This window comes from Notolepis coatsorum (assembly GCF_963971535.1).
Source record: "Notolepis coatsorum genome assembly, chromosome: 6".
In the NCBI taxonomy this organism is placed as follows: domain Eukaryota; kingdom Metazoa; phylum Chordata; class Actinopteri; order Aulopiformes; family Paralepididae; genus Notolepis; species Notolepis coatsorum.
Window position 1 is genome coordinate 140,668,709 of NC_140170.1, and position 25,016 is coordinate 140,693,724.

Genomic DNA, 25,016 nt, shown 5'->3' on the forward strand with positions numbered 1-25,016 from the left:
AAGGCGTGTCTGGAGCTGTCTTTCAATTCATGCTGTTTTTTCATGGCGTCACTGTTCTTCTGAAGCCGACACAGCCAGTTCCTGACTGGGGCAGAAACGCAATCAAGTATCATACTTTTCAGGTGAGTCTCTCTGGGTGGTTTTGCAAGACAGCGATGTTTGTGTCATCATGAATCACACGGTGGAAGTGTCAAATGAACGTTCGCCGAAATCGAGTCCTTTTGAAAACCCTTCCAACAAATCAAATGCCTTGTCTGGATGGAATCAGCCGATTCGAGGCTGATGATGGTGCCACGATAAAGGCATAAATATAATAACGCCCCCCCCCCCCCCCCCCCATGGGGAGCAAGTTTGAACAAGAAGAGAATGTTCTCGTCAGTTTTGACTTCATTCCAAAGTAGCTCCTTCAACTGTTTTACTGTGTGTGCGTGAATGTGTGCGAGGTTGCTTTTGACCTCACACGCTGCCTTTTTTATTTGCCCCACCTACATATTGTACGTAGCCTGCATCCCTTTGCGCTGAAGTTGCTTAAACGCACCAGACAGTGAAGCTGTCTCACAGGAACCAGAGGAAGCAGATAAGGACTGAGAGAAACAAGACACGATGGCAGAGAACAAGATGGGGCCAAATATTCAGGCTGGAGCTGGATTCCTCGCTAAACGGGTGCAAAAATCACTGAGTCGAGCCCAGGAGAAGGTGAGCAAAGATGTCTGGCATTTCAACTTGCCATACTTATACTGTCGGCTATACTAAACCCACTAGATATAGGCTACAGAGGAATGAGATTTGTCATCCGTTTTTCCTAAGCCACAAAACTTGTTCTTAGGCTTTTCGGTAGGCTACTTCAGCTACTGCCCCCATACGATTTTGGCTGCTAAGCGTTGGGAATGCTGCTTATTAAAATAACGGAATCACCAGACACTATGTAAAGGCTGCAACTGTAACCACTCCGGCAGGATTGTGCAAAGTACAAATGGAGTACAAACTCGTAGGGATACACTTAGTTAGGGAAGTTGCTTTTCACCCATTCAGCTGAGGTAGACCAGATACGAGGGAAAGGAAAGTTTTCTTGTCCGACAGTAAAAGTGAAGATTCAATGCACGCAAGTTCAATGTACATGGTTCAGAGACAGAGTTCGTGGTCAAACGCCTAGACTGTGCAAGGCAGCATGAGTTAATGTCCCGTTGCCTGACACCCAATGTATTGTGAAAAGTAAATAATAAAAGAAAAATACAGACTTTCCTTATGGGAGTCTGTTGATGTAATTCAATAGTTAATTGTACAGCTGCTTGTGTGGACACAAAAGCTGCCACTTCCTGAGTCTGCATTCACTTCCTCTCACCCGCTGTACCAGTGGCTTGCTTACTAGTTTGTCTTTACTGGCTGCCAGCCCTGTGCTTGATCTCTAAGCTAAAGATGGCAAAAATCCACTCTATGTAGCATAACATACACAATCTAATGTTCAATACTGGCTTGCCTTTTCGAAACGCACACATTTCCGTTATGGGAAATATGAGTAATATAAATATGGGCCCCTTCCTTACAGATTTGGGAGTTGGAATATTGTGCAATTTCATTATCCAGTCGTCTCGTCCGTTACAGCAGAATGTGAAAGATGCCGTGTGTGTCTCTGTAAAGTATAGGAGAGCATATTTCAATGTGCAACAGTCTTGTCATAATCTCTGCAGCGATATCAGCCTGGTGGTAACAGCCGTAATGTAGACAGCAGAAAGCAAGGTGGGTTTGTATTTACGATGAGTCTTTTATCCTATAATAGGTCCTCCAGAAGCTGGGGAAAACCATGGAGACCAAGGACGAACAGTTTGAGCAGTGTTTCCAGAACCTCAACAAACAACAGGTAAAACTAAACTGATGGAACATTTCACAACCACAGGGTTTCCTTGTGCCATAATGAGTCACAGCAAGTCGAGTTCTTAACCTCCTCGGGTGTGTGAGCTCACATGAGAGAATTCTGAGAACTGAAAGTGTTTATGATGATGTCACGATGGCTGTGGGCCATGGAAAAGTTTCAGAATGGTAAGAATTCAGAGAAGAAGAGGCGGGGGGGGGGGAGTTCCAACAAAATGTACACCTGAAAGGGTTAACAGTGTGACAGCTGACTGCTCCTTTTAAAAGCAGTGTCACTTAACTCTTGCTCTCTGGTAACAATGACTGTTTTTAGAGTGAATTATATTTTCTCATTAGTGGCTTCTTTGAATTTGGGTCAACTCAAGTTTCAAGTTTCTTTAATAGTTGTCATACAGAAGTACAGAATACTTTTATACAAAATGCTTCTTACTGTTGCGCTCCAGAGACTGTGCACTTGTTGTGGTGCTGTTCTCCTTTTGCATGTAGAAATTCACGTTTGCTTGTTTTGTAGGATTTGATTGAATCCGTTGGCATAGCAAATAAGCTTGGTATGTTTCAGATGCTCATTTGGAAAATAGACTACTTTGTGAAAACCAGGCCCTGTTGAGGCTGTCCTTGAGTTGTGAGGTCACTTCAGTTTTGTATCTTTTGAGAACATGACATGACATCTTGCACACAAAGCTAGTCATTATCTTCTTAGCCCTTGTGTGTAAACACTGCTCGTTATGTCTCCTCTATATCACTTCAGATAAGCATCACCCTTGAGAGACTTAAGAGCCAAATAAGTTGTTGAAATATAAGACTAGTAATTCATTATGAATCGACTAGACCTAGTTTTCTTCCTTGTGAGAAGTTCTGTAGCTAGTTGGTCATTAAATGTTTCGGTGCATCAACAACACATTTGGAGTTGGACTGAAAATGAGAGAGCAACAGGAAGGAGCTCCACCCAGCAGACAGCCATGGTGTTTTCACTAGTGAATGCTACGACTGATGTCCACAGCAGATACTCTGGATACTGTTTTAGCCAACATTTTTAACTAGAGCAACACAATGTGATTGGCTTGTCTCCTATCTTCTTTGATGAAATTAAATATCGTAATTTTATCTTGTGACTAAAGTGTAAAAATGATAACAAAAACACACAAATGGAAGTGGACTGTACAGCAGTGGCGTCATTTCAGTAAAAGCCAAGGTATGGCAATTAGGGAGGGGGGGGGGTGAAGGGGGTGGATTTGTCAAATCAGTTGCGCAATAGTCACTTTTGGTGAGTTGTTTCTAGGACTACACAAGCATTTTTAGTATAGAAATGTGTCAACAGACTAAAGCAGGGAACCACAATATTTAGCATACAAATTATGCAGAATATAATATCATAACTGTCTATTATTTTTCTTGCAATTGAGCCAATTTTCCTTAGGTACGGTTTTGAGGTGTGTTCAACAGATTGTAGTATCAAAAACATGTTCACAAAAATTATGGGTTACTGAATGCTAAACTGCACTGTTATAATCACTAAGCCATTGTAAGACCTTACCTGTGTGTCCCTGTATCACTTGTCTCTGCTGCCCTTTGATAAAAAAATGTCTGTAAATTTTTTTGTGGCATATTTGAGTTAGTCACCTATAGTAAAAGTCACCTAGTAAAAGTGAGATAATTGACAATATCAAAACATGCTAGGGCTGTACCGAATAGTTCGAAGCTTCGTTCGTAATGTTGACATTCGAATTCTAAATCAACATAAAAAAAAATGTATTATAAAAAAAAAAAAAATTGCCAAGGTATGGCGAGTGCCATACCTTGCCATACCAAAATGACGCCCCTGCTGTACAGTACACACAAAAAGCATTAGTCATGAGTGGCGCAGTGGGCAAGGCGCTCGCCACTAACGCAGGAGATGCTGGTATCGAGCCCAGCTCTCTGCGTTGCTACCAGCTTGGCTGGTCGTTCATACTAACACAATTGGCAGTGTTAGGGGTGGGAAAGCCGGTGGGTGGGGATTGGAAGTTGTGGACAGCGACTCCTACAGGTCGGTTGGTGCGCCTGTACAGCAGAATCAGGAAGTATCGGGGGCAGCGTGAGCCTCCCACGCGTTACTCCTCGCCACTGAGAGATCGCGCTGTACAGGTGAAAAGATGCAACAGCTGCCTCCTCGTGTACCGGAGGGGACACGTGATGCAAGGCTTGGTCCTCACTGCAGCCGACCAGTGGGAGGCATAGTCTAGCAACGTTTGAGACAGGGGAGGGGAGAATTGGCGAGGCGAAATTGGGATGGGAGAAAAATGGAAAATAAGGAGAAAAAGTGAGGAAAAAGAGTGGTTGCCCTTGACTCCACTGATAGGCCTTTCACACCAGCCGGTTCCCGAACGTAATCTCGAACCGGCCGGCGCGTTCACACCGGGAATAATAATAATTAGTTTGGAACATGACGGAGGCTTCAGTTTGGCCCTCTAAGAGAACACTGAGCACCGATTGTTCATGTTCTGAACCAATTATTCCCAGTGTGAACGCGCCGGCCGGTTCGAGATTACGTTCGGGAACCGGCTCCGGTGTGGAAGTCCTATGAAATACTGTATGTGGCCATGTTCCCAGTAGGTTGTTTGTATCTGAACTTATTCTGTTCATCTTCTGTCTATCTTTTATCCACAGACTGATGGAGGGAGGCTATATAAAGATGTCAAAGCCTACCATACTGCAGTGAAAGGTAAGTTGTGGCAGCTCTAGTCTAAGTAGACCCCCCCCCCCCCCCCCATCTAATGCAGGTGTATAGCCTGCCACCATGGATTGGATTAGCATAATGTCATTACTGGTGGCAAAGAGAACCAAATTGTGAATGCCTCCTTTTAAAGTCAGTGTTGAAGGATGTTGAATTCATATACAGTACATTCTATTTTCACCTTCATGTTGCATGTCCTGGCAGGCTGCAAACGTTTATTAATGTTTTTGCTGAGTTATAGATATATAGGCGGGACCACTCAAAAGTATGGATACATAGGCTGGACCACTCAAAAGTATGCTGACAAAAGTCATACATTTTCTGATGACTACATTTTCAAGTTCCTCCTCTTCAAGTTTCCTTCTGCCCGAGAAGGAAAGTGAAGAGAGTACATACATTTCTAGACCTTGCTGCTGTCTTTTGCATCCGTGTCAGTGTTGCCATGTAAGAGAAGAAACTAATAACAACCTATAATCAAAAGGGCAGAACCCAGCAATGAACATAGTATTCATCTGACAAAGAATGGAAATGGTACAATAAGAAACTATTGTGTTTATATTGTCAGCATTTGTCAGGAAGCCAGTGTTTTGACCTTTTTGGCGTGTGGGCGTAAGCAACTGTACACTTGTGTGCCACAAACCTCAAAATAATACCATCGGCATGTTGGTGCCGATGCCAGGTCAGCGTAATCCTAACCCTTGTCTCAATAACCCCAGACATACCTCACAAGCTGTTTGTTAAACGCTGTGTCATCTTGTATACATAGTATTATGATAAATGCTTATCCTGGTTAAAATGATGGAGTAATCATCAAATGTTCCCCCTGGTTCTGTTGTTGCTCCTTCCGTCAGTGATGCATGAGTCATCCAAACGGCTGTCCCAGACGCTGAGAGACGTCTACGAATCGGACTGGCAGGGAGGAGAAGACTTGTCTGTCATTATGGAGGTGGGATATATCGTTGTCTTTCTCGGATATGTTTTTTTTTGTGACCAACTTTTTATTGTTTTTTTTTTTTTTTTTTTTTTTTTTTAACACGTTCAGAGGAAAGAGACATTCACATCAGCATTTCATATTAATTCACACAGTGGCATAAAAAGTGTCTTTTCAGTATATAGATTGTCCGTCAGTATATTCATTTGTCTTTTCCTCCGTTCTGGCGGTCCTGTGGCTGCGAGACAGCCCAGGCCGCTTCTTAACCCCCCTCCCAGCCCCCCGGGTTTGCATAGACATTTTAGGAAAGGGGGAAACCATGATGCATACATGTATAGGATACAATTAATTAAAAAAATAAATCGTAATTATGTTTGTTAGATAACCTCTGATCCTGTTGCAAAGTAATAGGGAAAAATACAATTTAGAAACAACAAAAATATAACGGTAAACCGAAAAAGAAAAGATAAAAAAACAACATGATTTTTGTTCATTCTATGGTGTCGAGGTACAAGTGTTCAACCTAGTGGAGTACTGATTTTACCTTCTGGGCCGCAGTAAGTAATATTTGGATCGATTCTGTCCTTGCTCCCTGTGCTCTAGCACTGGATGCCTCTAATCTCAATACTTCGTAGAAGGACAGTTTCCAACGGTAAATATTGAGACTATGAGGTGGTTTCCATCTCATTACGAGCATTTTCTTTGCTGCCGTTAAACCGGCCAGAAACACTCTCTTTTCGTGAGGTGTTAATTTTAGAGATGAATCATCATTAATAATAAAATGTGTGGCAAACAAGGTATGTTTTTCTCCGTTATATTAGTGAGAAATAATGCAACCTTGGCCCAAAAAGCTAGTACTCCTGGACATTCCCACATCATATGTATGTATGTTCCTATGACTTTTTGCGGACATAAAGCACATAGAGGACTTTGTAAAATTTTTATTTTACAGAGTTTCCTGGGTGACAGATACAATCTTTATCAGTTTGTAATGAGTTAATTGATTATTATAATTACGAGAGGTTAACGGAATATTATCCCATACATTCTGCCAATTTATGCAGGCGTTGTAATTCTTTAAATCTATGTTCCAGACAGTGGTATTACCTGTAGTTCTGTTTAGTTTTCCTTGTATTTTATTATATAACCCAGAAACAAAACCATTTTTAACATTTATGCCACTCACTATATTCATTATTATTCAAGGGTGACCTGGTAAAGGCTGATTCCATGGGACACCATAAGTGCGCATTGCAGTGCGTAACTAAATATGTTATACTAACTTTTGAGTGAGTGATTGATTGATTTTGGTAAAGTCATCGGGGTGTTTTTGAGAGCGATGCCCCGGTCATGAAGAGACATTCATCTTTGGGTTTTTTTCAGAGTGAGGACTTGCTGTGGAACGACTATGAAGAGAAACTCACGGATCAGATTGTCCGTACCATGGAGAACTACACGAGCCAGTTCCCGGAAGTCAAGGTAGGCTTCTTGTATGTCTTGACCCTTGATACAAAAAGAAAACTTAAAAGAGAACTAAAACGGAAAATATCTCTGAAACAATTCTTTTATATTTATTTTTGGAAAATTAATTGCAGAATTACTATGCTCTGTCTTCCAGGAACGCGTGGCCAAGCGCGGTCGCAAACTAGTGGATTACGATTCAGCACGCCACCACCTGGAAGCGTTCCAGAGTGCCAAGAAAAAAGACGATGCCAAAGTAGCCAAGGTACCGTATGTGTTTCAGAACACCCACGTTTAGAGAATGTATTATTGTTTTCGGTTTATTCAATTAAATTCAAACCTTTATTCTCAAAGGACAATTGAGGTCACCCTCATTTTCAATGTCGTCGAGACTTAGATATTTCAATGCATACATTTTTTATAAAATGATAATAACAACTTTATCTATATAGCACCCTTCACACATGGACCATAGCCCAAAGTGCCCCACAGCAAGTAGCACAAAATTAACATAGGTATAAAATCAGCATACAGTCGACAGAATAAAAACAATGTATAAAATGCAGACATAATAATAGGTATAAAAGTAGTGCAACTTAGAACGTGCAGACATAAGAATAGGCATAAAATAAGTACAGTGTTGCTCGAAGGCATGTGAACCCCCCCCCCCGGAACAGCCAGTCCCCAAACACCCCACACATCAATCTCCACCATCCAAGACACATCCCCTCATAAAGCATGTCATTACCGAAGGAAAACACAAATGGCCCACGTGCCGCTCACATCGCCATGCACAGCCCCAGTTAGCCTAGTTCCCAACAGTCACACCAATCTACACAATGTTGTAGAAATTGTCAGTAGCTACTTGACGGCCCTTCAATGACAAAATAATATTCATATAAATGGTAAATAAAACCTAAGATCGATCCTTGTGGAACACCTTTTGTAATGGGTAATAATTCTGTCCTTTATGCAAAAGAGAGACATCGGCTGTTTTCCAAAAAAAGGGAACTGTGCATGTCGATGTAAAGAGATTAAAATTATGCTATTTGCTCTGTGATTACTGGAGCAGCTAATCTAAGAAAGAAAGTGTCCTAGTTGTCCTCCCCAGTCGAGTTTCTGGTATCAATAGACATCAACATATTAAAAACTGCATTAGGAGTAATAGGCTCAAAGAGAAATGTAGTGGCAGGCCCCTCATTGTGTTCATAACAGTCACCAGGAGGAGGCCCTTCACAATCATGCTCACAGTCTAATAAACAAATGTCCAGCTTGGGCAAAATGGCTGTTGAAGGCCAGGCAAATCTCTTTTTCCTTCAGTTATCAAGCAATCATTATATTTTACCTCTGTATGCAGGGAAATGGTAGCCTTGGAACTGGAATTGACTGCTCGACACAATCTGGATGCAAAAAAAACTGATTGTGCTGGCAGTCTGAACATAGCCTTGGTATATTTTTTTCACAAGTTGTCACTGGGGAAAAGTTTGTTAGTGAAGCATGTTTTGTACACATGTTTGTAACGGCTCTGCCCTGGATCAGGAGCTTCTACCTCCAGGATCAGGAGGAGCTTCTACCTCCAGGAAATCCAGATCTTGAATAAGGACATTGCCTAGGACTGCTGTTGTTCCAACAGGACGCAAATAAACCTTGATTTGATCAAACCATCTGTAGCCGATACCCGATCCAGCTATTTGAGTCAGTATCTGCGACGATATCGGTATCGGATCAGTGCATCCCTACACAAGATCCCAACACGGCACCAGCTCTATCTGAGGCCCCCCTTTGGGCGGCTGGACCGGGCGGCAGTCGGTCCAACAGAAATTCATAAACCAACAAAAGTCTGTGTGCTGTCTAGTTAAAAAATATATATATATTGTAAAGAGTTGGGTTACTATGTAACTTGTGAAATTGTGTTACATAATATGGATTTAATCGTTGCTTTCTCCTGTAAAATCCACTAACCCTTCAAAATCCATGGCTTTCCTAACAGGCAGAGGAGGAGTTTAACAAAGCCCAGAATGTCTTTGAGGAAATCAACAAGGAGCTGAGGGAAGAGCTTCCTGTTCTCCATCAGAGGTACTGCAGGCGGCTTGAGGAGCATCACATACCATCATACACATCACATGCCATCATACACATCACATGCCATCATACACATCACATGCCATCATACACATCACATGCCATCATACACATCACATGCCATCATACACATCACATGCCATCATACACATCACATGCCATCATACACATCACATACCATCATACACATCACATACATCACATACCATCATACACATCACATACCATCATGCACATCACATACTATCATAAGATCAGTAACACAAATATGAATAGTACTGGAACTGTAATGCCTTTACATAGCTTTGTTGCAGGAAATGCTAATGTGATTACACCAACAAACCATGATGTGATTACACTAACATGTTACTTTTTGATGCATTACCCCCAACACAGTTTAGGAATAAACACGCTAAGGAAACGTTATAAAGTAAATTATATGTGAGTGGCCTAAATTAACTTAAATCTTCCTGTCTTTCTATAGCCGAATAGGTTGCTATTTCACCGTGTTCCAAAACATATCTAACCTGAGGGATGTCTTCTATAAAGAAATGAGCGTGGTAAGATTTAACACCGTCACCCACCCACTCTCACTCTGTCTCACTCACTCTCACTCCAGCCTAGCCTGACACGTCGGACGCATGGAACGTACACAAGCTAGCTCTCCATTGGGTCTGAAAGTGTCAAGTCAAGAGTTTTATTTGTCCCGGCATACAGTGAAATGCGGGACAGTGAGTGGCACATTGAGAAATAATCAAATGGCTTGCCGGCGAAAATGGGTGGTTATGTGATGGTGTCTTGTTACCATGGTGGTGTCTTGCCTCTCATGCCGCAATGAATTCCTGGCAGTGTGATTACATTAACTCATTGAGCGGCAAACATGAGATATCTTGTTTCTGAGAGCCACCGCTTGAGCGCCATAAACGAGATATCTCGTTTTTAGTTCCTTTTTTTCAATTTTTTTATTCTTAACACTTGCCTTTGTGAGTGTGGCTGGGACCCGCAATGACGATTGAATCCCGACAGGTGGCAGTACCGCCTACCTTATGAACTGCATGGGCTGAGAGCAACCAAATCACTAGGGATCACTAGCGCACTCCCAGCAGTGGCATGGCAGCACTGAGCAAACTACAGCAATCTTAACGTTCGACAATGGTGATCGTCTAGAGCAGTGGTTCTCAAACTGTGGTACGCGTACAACTAGTGGTACTTGGTGGTACTGCTGGTGGTACTTGAAAACATTTCCAAAAAAGCAAATTTCTTTTTTTGTTTTTTTTTTTGCAGTCAGGCCACTGAACTTAGAAGCAGGCCAGGCCAGTGTTTCTGGTTGCGGCAGCACGATAGTTAGATAATCTAAGTGGGGAACAACCAGGAGATCACTGTGACACAGAGTAATGCAGTCTAAACAGTCATAAATCTTTAATTCAACTTCAGCCCTGATCATAACCATTTATTTTTAGATTTCTTGTAATGTCAGATAAAAAATTAAATACTCCCACTTTTCTCAAAAGAGTTTGTGTTAAATCTGACATTACAAAAAATCCATCAAAATATGTGTTGCTGCTAATCATTGACACATGCCTAGCCTGTAATAATCCCCCCCAGAAAAATGTACTTTGCATTTGATATATTGTAAATATTTTACTTTTTGTGTTTTTTTAACAATAATTTGTGATGCCATCACACAAACTGGCATTTAAAGGGTAAACATTCAAAAATGTATTGAATATGTGTTTTCTTTTCTTTTTTACAATAATTTGTGATGCCCATCACAAACACTGGCATTTAAAGGGTAAAAATTCTAAAATTCCTGCACCAGAATGCAGGAAATTAAGTTTTTGTAACTAAATAATTGTGTGAGTGTGAGAGAGAATGACGGACAATTGCTTGCTGTGTGAGAGAGAGAGAGAGAGAGAGAGAGAGAGAGATAGAGAGAGAGAGAATTAAGTACATTTGCTGAAATACAGTTCTTAATTTTCTCACTTGCCATGTGAGAATGTTAGTTATTATGTTCTCAATGCCCCTTGCATTGTATGAGTTGTGTGGAAGCGTTTGCTAGTTCTAGTGCTATCCCTTTGTACATTGTGGCTGTGTCTGACAAAAGTTAACAATAAATAATGGTGTTAGGAATACATTTGCCTCCTGCGTGAACTGTGCATAGATGAATAGACTGTATTTTAACGCTGGTCATATGGTGGTACTTGGAGAGCCAGCTACGTTCTCAGGTGGTACTTGGTGTAAAAAGTTTGAGAACCACTGGTCTAGAGCAAACTATTGGATATTATGAAGAAGACAAACCGGATTCTATGGATGATGATTATGGATAAGGTGCATTTCCACCAGACTATGTTGGACTCAGCACTTCTGGTAAATCATAAAAATACTATAGTCAAGCCGGCCGATGAGGAAACCTATTCAGCTCTGTGGTATAGTCTGGCCCGAGCAGACTATAGAAGAAGACTGATGAGGGCCACCTATGGTATGTAGAAATAAACTGTTTTGTCCCTGTTGGCGTATAAATAGTCCCTGTCAAATGAGTCATACTATTGTCTCTCCATAGCTATAATATAGAATATACGATGGGTCCACAAACATCGTGAAAATGGTCAATAACGCTGGTGCCAGGGAGTAAAGATGGAAAAACAGCATGGCAGTCAATGAGTTAAAGTACAGGAAAAGATGATTTTGTGCTCGTACAGCAGCAAGGCACAGCTCACATGTGCCAGATGTTCTAAACTTTAATATAAACGCCCCTGTATGAGTGTACACTGAAATAAATCATCTTCTTCCTGTACCTTATTGTAATCACACCACCAGGAAATATACTTTATTAATAACCTTTTTCACCGGGCAAGCAGTTTATTTCTCATTGTGCCGCTTTCAGACCCAATAGAGAGCTAGCTTGCGAACATTCCATACACGACACATTAATGTGGTGTGTGGTGAATTACTGATTTAAACCCTGTATTCCAGCTGAACCATGAGCTGTATAATGTGATGAAGAAACTAGAGACTCAACACTCAGGAAAAGCTTTCATCATTAAAGGCCTCCATAGGTAAGCACATGGACTACTGACTACTGGTGCATTTATAGAAATCCTTTATTACTCTGTCCCCCTCCCCCTTTTTTTTTATATATGTCAGGTTATCCTCTTTTTAAAGGTGTTTTCCTTGAAGTGGGGATTAAACTGTTTAAGAATTCAGACGTTCTTCCTGTTCCCCAGCACAGTTCATTTCATTGGTGAAAATGCACCACTTTCCTAAAGATAGTAATCGAACCCTTGAAGGTGTGCTATCGCCTGGATGTAAATTTTGATCAAGTTCAGACCTGTTATCAGTACTAGAATATAAATGTCATGGAATCAGTTGTCAATGGAGCAACCATGGATTATACAATTTATACATGTCTGTTTCTTGGCACAGCACCAAGTCCACCAAGAACAGGAAGTCCTTAGTGATCTCCAATCCCATCCCCTGCAACACAGCCTTCCCAAACGACCACGTCTCCATCCACTCCACCACAGAGAACGGGAATGACTCTGGGGCCTCTGACCAGTGCACTCTGAACGTTTTGGAGGAGCCCGGCCTGCCAGAGGAGGGCAGCAACGTGGGTGCCGACATCCCTTCCAAAGAAGACGTTGACGCATCCGACTCGGACGATCTCGGCTCCAACGATCTCGGCTCCAATGATTTCGGCTCCAACGATCTCGGCTCCAACGATGTCAACACGCTGTCGTTATGCGACAGCGAGAGCGGTGGAGGCGGCGACGGAAGCACGGGGGGTCAAAACCCAGAGGAGGTGGAGCCAGACATGAGTCACTCTGATGACTCTGGGGTGGAGGTTCCGAGGCCTGATGTTATGATTCAGGAGGTGGGCGGGGCCTCTGAGTCTGCAGACGGCGACGTCCCACAAAACCCAGAGCAGGAGAGGACACCTCATCCAGCACCAAAGAAGGCTAAGGCCAAACCCCCGCCGGTACCGGCCCCGCGCATCTCCTTTCGCTCCACCGACAGATGCTCCTTATCCCCTGCCAAGACTGGCCAGGTGGAAGAGAAGGGAGAGATGGCATCACAGGACTCAAAGACGGACACCTCGGAGACTCCTCCTGGCTTCCTCTACAAGGTAAAGCTTCAGTTAATGGGGCTGCCTTCTCTTGGTCACCCAACTGCATGTTAGGGTTTAAGTCGGTCAACAAAATCCCTTTACTGTTATTCTACCAAAGGCTGTCCTAAACTGAACTCTCCTTAACTTTTAATGGTGAAAGCACATGCTGATCGTCCACATGAGGTAGAAATATATAAAATGATGTATAATAATAATAATAATTAATTAATTGATAACTTGTCAACATGTTCTCATTATTACTTTGTAGTGGCTGAATTTATAGAAAAATGTATTGTATTGCCTGGTCAGCAAAGATAAAAATTATATGGCATTTAATTAGTCTCAACCATCTCTACACGCTCACAATTGGCCAATGCTCGTTTGCTGGTCATGTTGAGACTTTGGAGGCGGGGATGGAGATGGCGGCTGATGTCTCTGCTCCTTTTGATTGGTCCCTTTCAACACCCACAGTCTCGGGCCGCGTCCTAGCAATTCCCAACGCAGTTTAGCTCAAAAACCCGCCTCATAGCGTGACTAACTGCTGTGCCTCCAATATCACTTTGGTCTCTCTCTCCCTGCTGTTCGTCAAACTGTTAGCTAGAGTCTTTATTGTTACTAAAGTCTTCTTACGATGGGAAGTCAGTGAATATAATTTGACAGAATGTTTGTTAAAATCGTTGGTTACGGGGGCAGCTGCGTAGTGTAGAGGCACTAGAAGACTCATGTTAATTGGCCGGCAGCGGTACCTCTGGCTTGGTCAGTCGTCCCTACAAACACAATTGGCAGTGTTCGCGAGTGGGAAACCTGTGGGAGTCCTGGTCGTTGCAACAGTGATTCCTACTGGTTGGTTGGGGGCACCAATTCAGCAGGGAGGGGATTTTAGTTTAGTTTAGTTTATTTGACAATTGTTAAAATACATTACATGTTACAACAAGTCATGCATCCTAAAATTATCAAGGATAGCACAAAAAAGTCACAGACTTATTTCCATTGTGGTCCTTGGTCTCAGCAGCACATGGTATTTACATAAACATGTATTACACATATTACCATCAGCCTACAGTATATTGCTAAAAATAGAATTAAAAAGTAAAATACAACATTATTAATAAAATATACAAATACAATATACAAAATTTACAAGAACACTAAAACTACACTACATTAAAAACTAGAACCTTCCTTAGTTACTCTGGAACATTTTCTAGGAGCAATTTCCTAACGTTCACCTTGAAACTATATAGGTTCACGATCTGTTTGGTGGTCAAAGGCAACTCATTCCACTCCTGTGCTCCTTTGTGAGCAAATGAGCACTGTCCCATCTTTGTTCTACACCTTGGAGGATGCAGGTTTGCTATGCTAGATCTCGTTCTGTGGCTGTGTGATTCACTAACACTAGGAAAATAGTTACTAAAATATTTGGGGGCCCTGTTATTTATTATTTTGTGTACCATGTTGAGCCTAAGCTGGGCTACTCTGGCCTCAACTGGTAGCCAGTTGAGCTCCTGAAAATGTCTCCTCCCAACGAGGTCCTAGGCCCATCACAACCCTGATCAGCTTATTCTGTGACACCTGTAGTTTCTTCTTTAATGAAGCTGACAGTCCCTCAAACCAGGCTATACTAGCATAATCAAAAGGACACTGCACCAGGCTGTTGGCCAGTAGTCTAAGGCTTTCCCTGTCAAGAAGATTGGCCTTTCTAGCCAAAAACCTGGTGCGGGCATTTACCTTACCCAGCACCTGTAAGGCCATTCCCTCCCCCCCCAGACTGTCATCCAGCATACAGCCCAGGTACTTCAAATCAAATCAAATTTATTTATAGGGCCCAACAACACACGTTAATGTCCCCATGGGCCGTACAGATCTTCTTTAAACAAGTCAAGAAGAAAACATAACAATAAGTCAAGAACAGAACAAGAACACCATAAGGTGCAAACATTTTTAGATGGATGCAAATAAATGAAAGAATGCAAGCACTCCCAGACATACCCCACGCGAAGGTAAGGAAAAACTCACTAAAACCTAACAATAGGGAAAAAAATCTCCACAGGCAGTGTGGAGGAGAGAAACCTTAGAAGGGCCATTCAAGGGGGGATCTCCCTTCTTAGATGTTGGTGATAGTAGTGTTGCAGACGGACAGTTGGTAAGCATGCACTCATGTGTGTAGTGGAACACAGATGAGTGCATGCAATAGCAACTGTACATTTTGAAAAATTAAAGATAGAGCTAATAGCGATAGCAACTGAACATTTTGAAAGATTAAAGATAGAGCTGATAGCAATCTATTTGAGGCACAGGGGCGGCGCAAAGAGGGTCACGTCCTCCCCGTCTTAGTCAAGGGACATTTAACACTCCGGTCGTTGCTCAGGGACAGCTGGAGACAGGGAGATAGGGGCGGCGCAGAGAGGGTCACGAACTCCCCGACATCATCGCGGGACATCCGGCACTCTGGTCACCACTACGAGACCTCCGGAGACAGGGGGGCACGCAGAGGGGGTCGCAACCTCCCGGCCTTCGTCACGGGACGTCCAACACTCCGGTCAACACTCCAGGACAGCAAGTCATAGGGAGACAGGGAGACGGGACAGGCGTTAGACGGCTCATGAGATTGTAGTAGGCGGACATAGCAATAGATACAAGTGGTAGGCATATATGTGAAAGGAGTAGATATATGAAGTAGGCGTATTATGTGAATAGAAATGGAAGTACTTAACCCAGCAATGAAACCGCATTCACTGCCGTTCTTGCTGCTATAACCTCAGACCCTAATTCTACCTTGAGTTCAGGAGCCTTTTTTAATCTGGGCTTAGATCCGAACAAAATAGACTCTGTTGTCTGAACTCTGTTGAGTTCAGTTGAGTTCAAGTGAAGTTAGAGCCTATTGTCAGACAGCCAATTCCTGACCTTAGAGAGTTCCTCTCCTAGCCTTCTTTGGAGTGTACTCAGATCCTTATGGGAGATGAGCAAAGCTGAATCATCTGCAAATAAGAATAAATTACAAGAGGGGAGCTCCAGTAGCTCACCACGTACCGCGAGCGCTATTTCAGCGCCGGGGACAACCGTGCTCGTCACGGATCTGGGGTTTAGCGAGTTCGAATCCCGGATTGCAGCCGTGCCTTTCCCAGAGTGTCTTCCCCCCCATCTGAACCCTTTCAGCCTGTTTCTGTCGGTCGACCTTGACCAGTATAAATGCGATAAACGTATAAAAGAGCCAGGGGAATGGCCAAAGTTTAAAAAAAAAAAAAAAAATTACAAGAACATGCTTCTCTCATATCATTTATGTACAATAAAAATAGCAATGGTCCTAAAACACTTCCTTGCGGCACCCCACAAACTATTGGTTTGGCATTCGACAAAAAACCATTGACCTCTACCCTCTGTCAGATATGAGGCAATCCACTTTACAGCTGTATCATTCAGTCCCAGAGCTTTCAGTTTATTAAGCAGTAGACCATGATTTACTGTGTCGAAGGCTTTCTGAAGATCAAGTAAGACCATTCCACACAGTTTCCCTTCATCCATCTCCTTTCTAATAAAATCAGTCAGATAAAGGAGGCATGAGTCTGTAGAATATGACTTCCTAAACCCTGATTGAAATTCATATAGAAGATTGTCCTTGCTAACATATTCTGATATCTGCTCGTGCACCACTCTTTCTAAAATCTTGGACGTGACACTCAAAATGGATACTGGCCTGTAATTACCAGGCTCAGAGCTATTCCCTTTTTTATACAAGGGAATAATCTTTGCATGTTTAGTACCACTTGGTACAATGCCTTGCTCCAGGGAGAGGTTAATAAGATGTGCAACACAGGGAGCTATTTCCTGTGCCCCATCTCTTAAAAACGTTGCAGAAATGTTGTCCAAGCCAGTGGCTTTTGCTATATTAAGCTCGGCCAACATTTCTGCTACTTTCTCAACTGTCACTTTGGTCAAGGTAAACGAATTGGCCAGTACCCCTCGGCCAGAATAAAACCTCAGGATCTGGGGAAGATGGCATGAACCTCTGCACGCGTTATGCTCTCCCAGTGAAACTCCTCACTGTCTGGTGAAAAGAAGCAGCTGGGTACTCCACATGTATCGGAGGAGGCATGTGGTTATTCTTCACCCTCCCCAGACCAACAGGGTAGCACAACAACCAGGGGGGAATTGGCATAATGACTAAATTTGGGGATGGGAGAAAAAGTGAAAAAATTAATTTACTAGCCACTTCATTGTCTCTAAACAATTGACAATCTACTGCTCTGCCTAGCTTACTGCAGATTAGTATTCTTGAAGCATCTGTTTTGTTGTGCTGTCTGCCTAATTCTGTTGATGTACCAGCTTGAATGTAAATTGAGTGCATGTGTAATGAAAAGGTCTCTCAATATCAGGCTGATTTTCCAATCTGTACGTCTATTGCTTGCCTTTTTGTAGTGTATGTGGACAGAAATCTTTCAAGTGTGTTATTATTACATATTTATTTTGTCTGATGTGTGGATTGGATTTCATTGGGTATAGGGGAGGGGTTGCTACTGCTGGCCACACCTCCGGTTCTACCAAGAGATTTTTCAATGTATATTGAATATTGATCCTTACTTTATCTCCTGTGGTTCACTCTGATAGCTTGTGTAATGTATATATTTTTATTACAGTAATGTGTTACTGTATTACAGTGATTTTTATGTTTAAGTGATATTTCTATTTGGCAGAACATTTTCATTGTTTAGACCACGAACCCCCATTTGATAAGACGTTTTCTTTTAAATATGTTTTGTTACAGAAGTCTATACTGTAGATAAGGAGATCATTACTATGACCCATTCGAACCCCTTCAAGAACTTGGAACCCCACTTTGAGAACTACTGGTTTAGTGACATAGTCACTCAAATAAGTACTCCCCCCTTGACTTATTTCCATGTTTAATTATGATAAATAGTTCCTTTTTTTAAATGCATTTGAGATTTTTGGTTTTCTCTGCAGAATACACTTTGGTAGAAATACACGAGAAAGTGTAAATTAAAATAATAGTTTGTATTCAAACCCCCTGGTTCTTTTTTGCTACATTGCCACATTGGTTAAAAAAAACTGGTTAGCTTTCCAAATTGTTACTTGGATCACATTATTATATTCTATTACTTGGTTTTGTATAATAATAATAATAATAATAATAATACAAAAGATTGATCCATATTGATTGCTATGGATAAAACACTATTAATGGTTCACACTGACTCAAAGATCATTTAAAATAAATACATTTTAGATGACATTTGTTTGGCTGTAATTCATGCATAAGAGCATTTCATAAATCATAAATGACTTGCAATGCTTCAGACAAGCTATTGGCCTATATCTAATGGCGAAAATGGCTGAGTTAGGCAGCCAACTTACCGGTATTTAAAGTTTTTTTCTTTTTTTTTCTCCACTTTTTCTCCCCATTTTCAAATGTTCTCCCATCCCAATTTCGTATAACCAATTCTTCCCTCCCCTGTCTTGAATGTTGCTAGACTATGCCTCCCACAGGTCGGTTGTAGTGAGGACAGAAGCCTTGCATCACGTGTCCCCTCCGGTACACGAGGAGGCAGCCTGTCGCATCTTTTTCAGCTCGAACTCTCAGTGGCAAGGAGTAACGCGTGGGAGGCTCACGCTGCCCCCGTCACTTCCTGCTTCCGTCCCACCGGCGTCACCAAACCGACCTGTAGGAGTCGCTGTCCACAACGTCAAATCCCTACCCACCGGCTTTCCCACCCTCTAACACTTGCCAATTGTGTTAGTATGAACGACCGGCCAGCCGGTAGCAACGCCAAGAGCTGGGCTCGAACCCAGCGTCTCCTGCGTTTAGAGGCGAGCGCCTTGCCCATCAGCCGCCCTACATTTTTTATTTTAATAATAATATTAGCCTCTTGTTGACCATTACAGTGAACAGTAGAGTGGGACGAGAGTGAGAGGGTCTGAGCCAATCACAGTGTGATATGGGCAGGCATTAAAGTGTTCCGTCTTGAGACGGATTTCCGTCTATTTGATTATATTTATATAATATTTTAATTGATACTAAATTTTTTTTTTTTTTTTTACCTTTTTACTTTTTTTTTTATATAAAGTTTGCCAATAGGGATGTTTCAGTAGTATTGGCACTGGTAGTAGTCGTAATAGTAATCCAGTCTATATTTCTTCTAAAAAAATAAACTAGTTCAACACAGGCAACCACTTTTGCTTAATTTCTTTGATGGCTCAAATGTATGCTCTAGTGTCTAGTCGATTTTGTGTTTTGAGCACAAAGATCATCATAGATCTAGCCTCTTAATTTTGCTCTCAAAGTGCACCAGATTGATGCATTTAACTTTAAAACGTAAAAAAAATCCGAGGGGGCATGCCCCCGGACCCCTCTGGAGGGGCAGAGGTTCACCCACCACCACAGTCTCACTAAATCCTGTGGGAAACACTGAGGATTCAAATTTTTTTTACGGCTGTGGGTAGGGCTTTCCACATTGTTGTGGCATAACGTGTTTAGTCCCTTGTTTGTATGATAACAAGCCTTTTAGTTCATGGTTCAAAGTAATGGGAAAAGGGTGCTAGCTCGCCATCAATCAGAAGCTAGCCACAAGACTTGCATTCACGATCTCCAGCACACAGTCTCCCTGCCTGGCACAACAACCACAACAGTAGGGTCTATAGTCACAGTCAGGACAGTAGGCTCTACAAGTAGGCTCCCTTAAAACGGTAACGCTATTAAAAAAATACAGTGGAGGTTCAAATAAGAATAGACTTGGCCTGAAAAAAGTTCAGTCAGGAGATTTTCTTTGCTTTAATCCCTGGATATGGGTGGCATGGCACTTTGTCATGGTACAGGCCGGGGATTTTGAACTAAACTGGGTTGGGAATCATTAGGATTATGTGTTGAAACAAGTGACCAATCAAAGGAGCGGAGACATCAGCCAGTCTATTCCATCCCTGTCTCAAAAGTCAAACTTGACCAGTGTAAGTGATTTTGTGCAGTTGTGAGCGTGTAGGGAGGTCTAGCTTGTGTAGGGAGTAGGGGTGGATGGTATACGGTATGAATTTGTGCTACGATATGGATTTTGACTATACCTTGTAACCGGTAGAGCAGCTCTAAAATATCAATGATGTCACGTAACCACAGCCAGTGCTCTACAGTGCGACTAATTCACTCGCATTTGCCCCTAAAAATAGATATGTGCGAACTGGAGAAAATAATTTAGGAGCACAGAGGCTTTGCGTAGTGGGCGTGTCGATGTGCAATTGTCATTTCATAATAGACACAGAGCAGAGTGGACCTTCAATTCTAGAAGCAAACTAGTAGCTCTTCCACCCTGCGTTTGAAGGCTGTGTGACTCGCGAGTCGCGCAGTTTCTATGTGTAATGTAAACTCTGTGACGGGTCCAATCGTCTAACATGCTTTGCATCCTCGCCATTCTGGAATGCCCACGTCGCGCTAAAACCTTATGTAATGTTAACTGTTAACTGTCAGAAAGCTAACGTTAGATGGTGGAGGTAAACGGTACCCTATCCCCCCCCCCCCTCCCAATGAGCTGTGGTGTTCCACAAGGAAGCATACTAGGACCGCTACTGTTCCTAATTTATGCAAATGACATGTCGTCAGCTTGTGACTGCAATTTGTTCCTGTTCGCGGACGACTCAGCCCTGCTGGTCTCTGACAGGAACAAGTTACAGGTTGAAAAAACCCTCAGCTCGGAACTAGGCAGAATCTGCACCTGGCTCACTGATAACAAACTATCATTACACCCGAGTAAAACAGAGTCCATTCTCTTCGGTTCAAATAACAAACTCTGCAAGACCGACGGCTTCTCAGTTACAGTGAGTGACAATATTGTCACAAGGAAAGACGAAATTACCTACCTGGGTTCCATCCTAGAGGCAAATCTTTCCTGTGACAAAATGGCATCCAATGTAATCAAAAAAGTCAACCAACGAACTAGATTCCTGTACCGGATTTCCTCTGGTAAACAAGAATACCCTGAAGACTCTAGCAGGAGCACTCATTCTAGGGTACTACCACGACTATGCTTGCACCTCATGGTACCAAAGCACCTCAAAGGCACTAAAAACTAAATTACAAACATCACAAAACAAACTGGTCAGACTACTGCTTGACCTTACTCCTAGAACCCACCTCACCCCTGCCCACTTTGACAACCTAGGATGGCTTAGAGTAGACGAGAGTACAGGAACTTGCAATGGGCCTGGTCTACAAGATGCACTACACCACTAAGGTACCCATGTACATGTCAAAATACTTCCCAAAGGTCAGTGAATACCACGACCACAACACCAGAGGGAGCTCCACAAATCATGTTAAACTCAGATTCGGCTCAAACAAGGGACTAAACATGTTTCGCAATTATGCCACATCAATGTGGAACGCCCTACCCACAGCTGTAAAGGAATGTGAATCACTACCCACTTTCAATACTACTCTCAAAGCACCTACGGGAGACTGCAATTCAAAACTGGCCCTGTAAATGTCTAAACCCAACCCCCTCCAATGTACAGTTCCACCCACCCCGCCGACCCAACTCCCACCCAACCACCTCCAATGTACAGTCCCCCCCCCACCTATCCAACCTCCTCCAATGTACAGTTTCTTCCCCCTCAAATGTATATACTCTCTTTTTTTAGACTATTTTTTGTATCACAAACAGTACTGTATTTGTAGATCTGGTATGTCATAAATGTCTAGATGTAGCAGTACTGTCTATCTGTGTCATATATGTTACGATGAATTGAAAATGGGGGACCCTGATGTAATCGAGACGAAAGTCTTTCTCTGGTCTGCATCCCCTTAACAATTGTGTGTATAGAGCTGTACTGTATTGTACCCATTCTGCAATCTGTTAATAAAATGTTCAATCAATCAAACGTTAGCTCCACTCCTAGCAGCCGCGTTATTTTCTTTCGTAGCCGCATTTTGCGGAGACGCTCTCTGATTGGCCACTTCATGTGACATGTGCGCCCAATCGTGTGACTATTGTTTCTACACCGGTTAAGCTTAGGCACTCTTTCGAAGTTGGTTAAGGTTAGAGTTTGTCTTAGAGCAGGGCGATAGAACACCAGCCCTGATTCCAAACTCTAACCTTAACAAACTTCGAAAGAGTCGCCTAAGCTTAACCAGTGATAAACTAGGCGTTAGGTAGTTTGCAGGCTGTTAGACCCGGAAATGGGCAAAGACACAGCTCATCACACGATTGGGCGCACATGTCAGTGGCCAATCGGAGAACGTCAGTCAGTGGCCAATCAGAGAGCGTCTCAGCAAAATGCGGCTACGAAAAAAAATAACGCCTAGCAGCCTGTTGATGTAGCCTCAGCAAGCCAAATGTTAGCTCCACTCTAGCAGCCCCCTCCCTCTCTCACTCTGTCTCCCCATCCCTCTCTCTCTCTCTCCATCCCTCTCTCTCGCTCTCTCTCTCTCTGCTAACAATCCTGATTCGATTATTGAACCTATTTCATTAAAAAGGAATATATTGACTATTAGGCCTAACAAAATTAATAGTTGGTTTCAGGTTGCCGACCGACCCTGCCGATTTAGGTGCGACCCAATATATTTTATGAGTTTTTAGAAAAAATTATATAAAAAAAAAATTTAATAAAGTTTCATAGAAATCTTAGTCAAACATTTAGTATTATGGATATTAAACATGCTGGCAGAGTACATGCATCCATGTTGTTGTGAACATTTTAATTAAATAAAGAAATTCCCTATCCATAGTCGCCGTGGGAAAGAATAAAATAAAAAAATAAAATAAAATAAATTCCCTACCTACCCATGGCCAAACTGACAACCAACCTGAAACCAACTATTAATTTTGTTAGGCCTTAGCTATAGTATAGCTCAGCAGCTGTAACAGAATAATTTTATTATTTACGTTTTAAGTTAAATGACAAAAAAAGCCAGCGGTGGACCGACATAACAAACGCTGTCACTGTTTACTTGTGTAAGGACATGGTTCCTTTTCAAACTGTTGATCGAAAGGGCTTTAAAGACATGGTCAAAACACTGGATCCAAGATATGCGTTACCTGCCTGCAGACACTTGAGAAAAGGTTTTGCATTTTTCTATTGCAGTTTTGCACAATAAATGTTCTTAAAATACCAATACCTCTGTACTATGTGAAGATTATGTCCTAGACTCCTAGTAATACAAGAGTACAGTAATAGCTGCCATACCAGTGTTTTACCCCTTCAGAAGCATTTATATAGAAATTTTTTAAGATAAGTTAATATACGTGATATATACCGTTACCGTTTATGCTTCAAATTATACCGTGATTTAGACTATACCGTCCAGCCCTAGTAGGGAGGGTCTAGCTTGTGTATGAAGGGTCTAGCTCGTGTAGGTAGGGTCTAGCTTGTGTAGGGAGGGCCTAGCTTTTGTAGGGAGGGTTTAGCTTGTTCTTGCGTGACCACATTTGTGCGCGCGGAGCAGAAATACTCTCTTGTGAGGATGTTTTTCCGCTTGCAAATGCTGTTCAGCGCTCACTGAGCAGAAATGCTCCCTGGCGAGAATAGTTTTCTGCTTGTGGATGATGCTTCACGTGCACGTGTTTTGAGACTAATTAAACGCCATAATGTTACCTCAATTAAACCTTTCATCAAGTCTCACCTTTTATACTATACTGTATTTTGCCGTTCTATTGACCTGCCTTGTGTTGTTTCCACCAGGCAGTGGCACTAGAGAGTAATGCGGCATCAGAAGATGGGCTGCTGCAGTTTGAGCAGGGAGAGGTCGTACTCGTGCTCACAGGCCCTCAGGAGGTTTGTACGTTTTTTTTTTTTTGGGTTGTTTATTTTGTATCGTCTACACGTCATATGTTTTTACAGCATGAGTTGTAAAGTGTACGGTCACACTGACCGTTAAGACACTCCTTGCATGTGAGTGACGTTTTATCATTCTTTCTGCCCTGCATGCAGGAAGGCATGCTGAAGGGGATCACAGAGGAAAGCTGGAATCGGCACAAATCTGTAGATGATCACTCTGGGACTTTCCTGGAAAAACTCATCCAGCCAATCCAGGCAGAAGCAGCAACTTATCTTTGATACGTCTCCTTTCCAAGATGCTGTTGGTGACTCATACTCATGCGCGAGCACACACAGTCACACACACAGTATATACACACATGTCTTGGGCACGGAGCCTATGCAAATACAAACCTCACACCCTGCAATGTCGCAACTTGTTGGGGCGATGTCAATGAGCCATAGAACATTAAGGGAGAGTGGTTGGAATTGTTAACCAGTGTTTGTTTTTAATGTTACAGTATTTTTGTCTTTTGTATTATTTTTTTCTATGAAACACTGTGAAACAAAATAATAATTTTTTATATTGCAATGTTGTTTAAAGATTCAGAATCAATAAAGTTGTACGTTTAAGAAAAGGGTGTGTTGTGTAAAGTATTTAGTATGCCAGTGTAGTGTGTTGAGTAAGCTATTTAGTATGCTAGTGTGTTCAAGTCAAGAGTTTTATTTGTCACGGCATACGAGTATACAATGAAATGCGGGTGGTCTTGCCCGCAACGATGTGCATAATACAATAGTAATAATATATAATAGAATCCAATAGAATGACATTGTGCAATAACACAAGTAAACAGAGTAGGGCAAGTAAACAGAGTAGGGCATATCGGTATATGTACATGAGTTATTTACAGAGCATGGTAGGACATGCTAGGTCCTGTGGTAGTGCAATACACTGTTAGCTACGGATGAGGCACTGGGTCTTTATGTACATGCTATATTATACAATCTCAAATTATACTATACTATTCTTAAAGTGACCTTTCCTTTTGTAAAGTGGCCATAAGTGTGAGCGTGTGCAGCATGAGTGTGTGCTTGCTCAT

General features: G+C 42.2%; 1 protein-coding gene across 1 annotated transcript; it reads left to right on the top strand.

Moving 5' to 3' along the window:
- The first annotated feature begins 529 nt into the window (after positions 1-529).
- bin2b (bridging integrator 2b) lies at positions 530-24,605 on the top strand. Its single transcript, XM_084316289.1, has 12 exons — positions 530-696; positions 1,778-1,858; positions 4,516-4,570; positions 5,434-5,528; positions 6,897-6,992; positions 7,132-7,239; positions 8,965-9,050; positions 9,541-9,616; positions 12,030-12,112; positions 12,480-13,179; positions 23,842-23,934; positions 24,091-24,605. The coding sequence occupies exons 1-12, from the start codon at positions 604-606 to the stop codon at positions 24,214-24,216; spliced, it is 1,692 nt and encodes a 563-aa protein (XP_084172415.1). The 5' UTR covers positions 530-603; the 3' UTR covers positions 24,217-24,605.
- The last annotated feature ends 411 nt before the right edge of the window (positions 24,606-25,016 follow it).

What these genes read in the sequence shown, in the direction of transcription:
- bin2b (XM_084316289.1), top strand. Translation starts at nt 604, where the DNA reads ATGGCAGAGAACAAGATGGGGCCAAATATTCAGGCTGGAGCTGGATTC. An exon ending in AGAACCTCAACAAACAACAG is followed by an intron (nt 1,859 to 4,515) that starts GTAAAACTAAAC and finishes TTTTATCCACAG; the next exon opens with ACTGATGGAGGGAGGCTATA. An exon ending in CTTCCTGTTCTCCATCAGAG is followed by an intron (nt 9,051 to 9,540) that starts GTACTGCAGGCG and finishes GTCTTTCTATAG; the next exon opens with CCGAATAGGTTGCTATTTCA.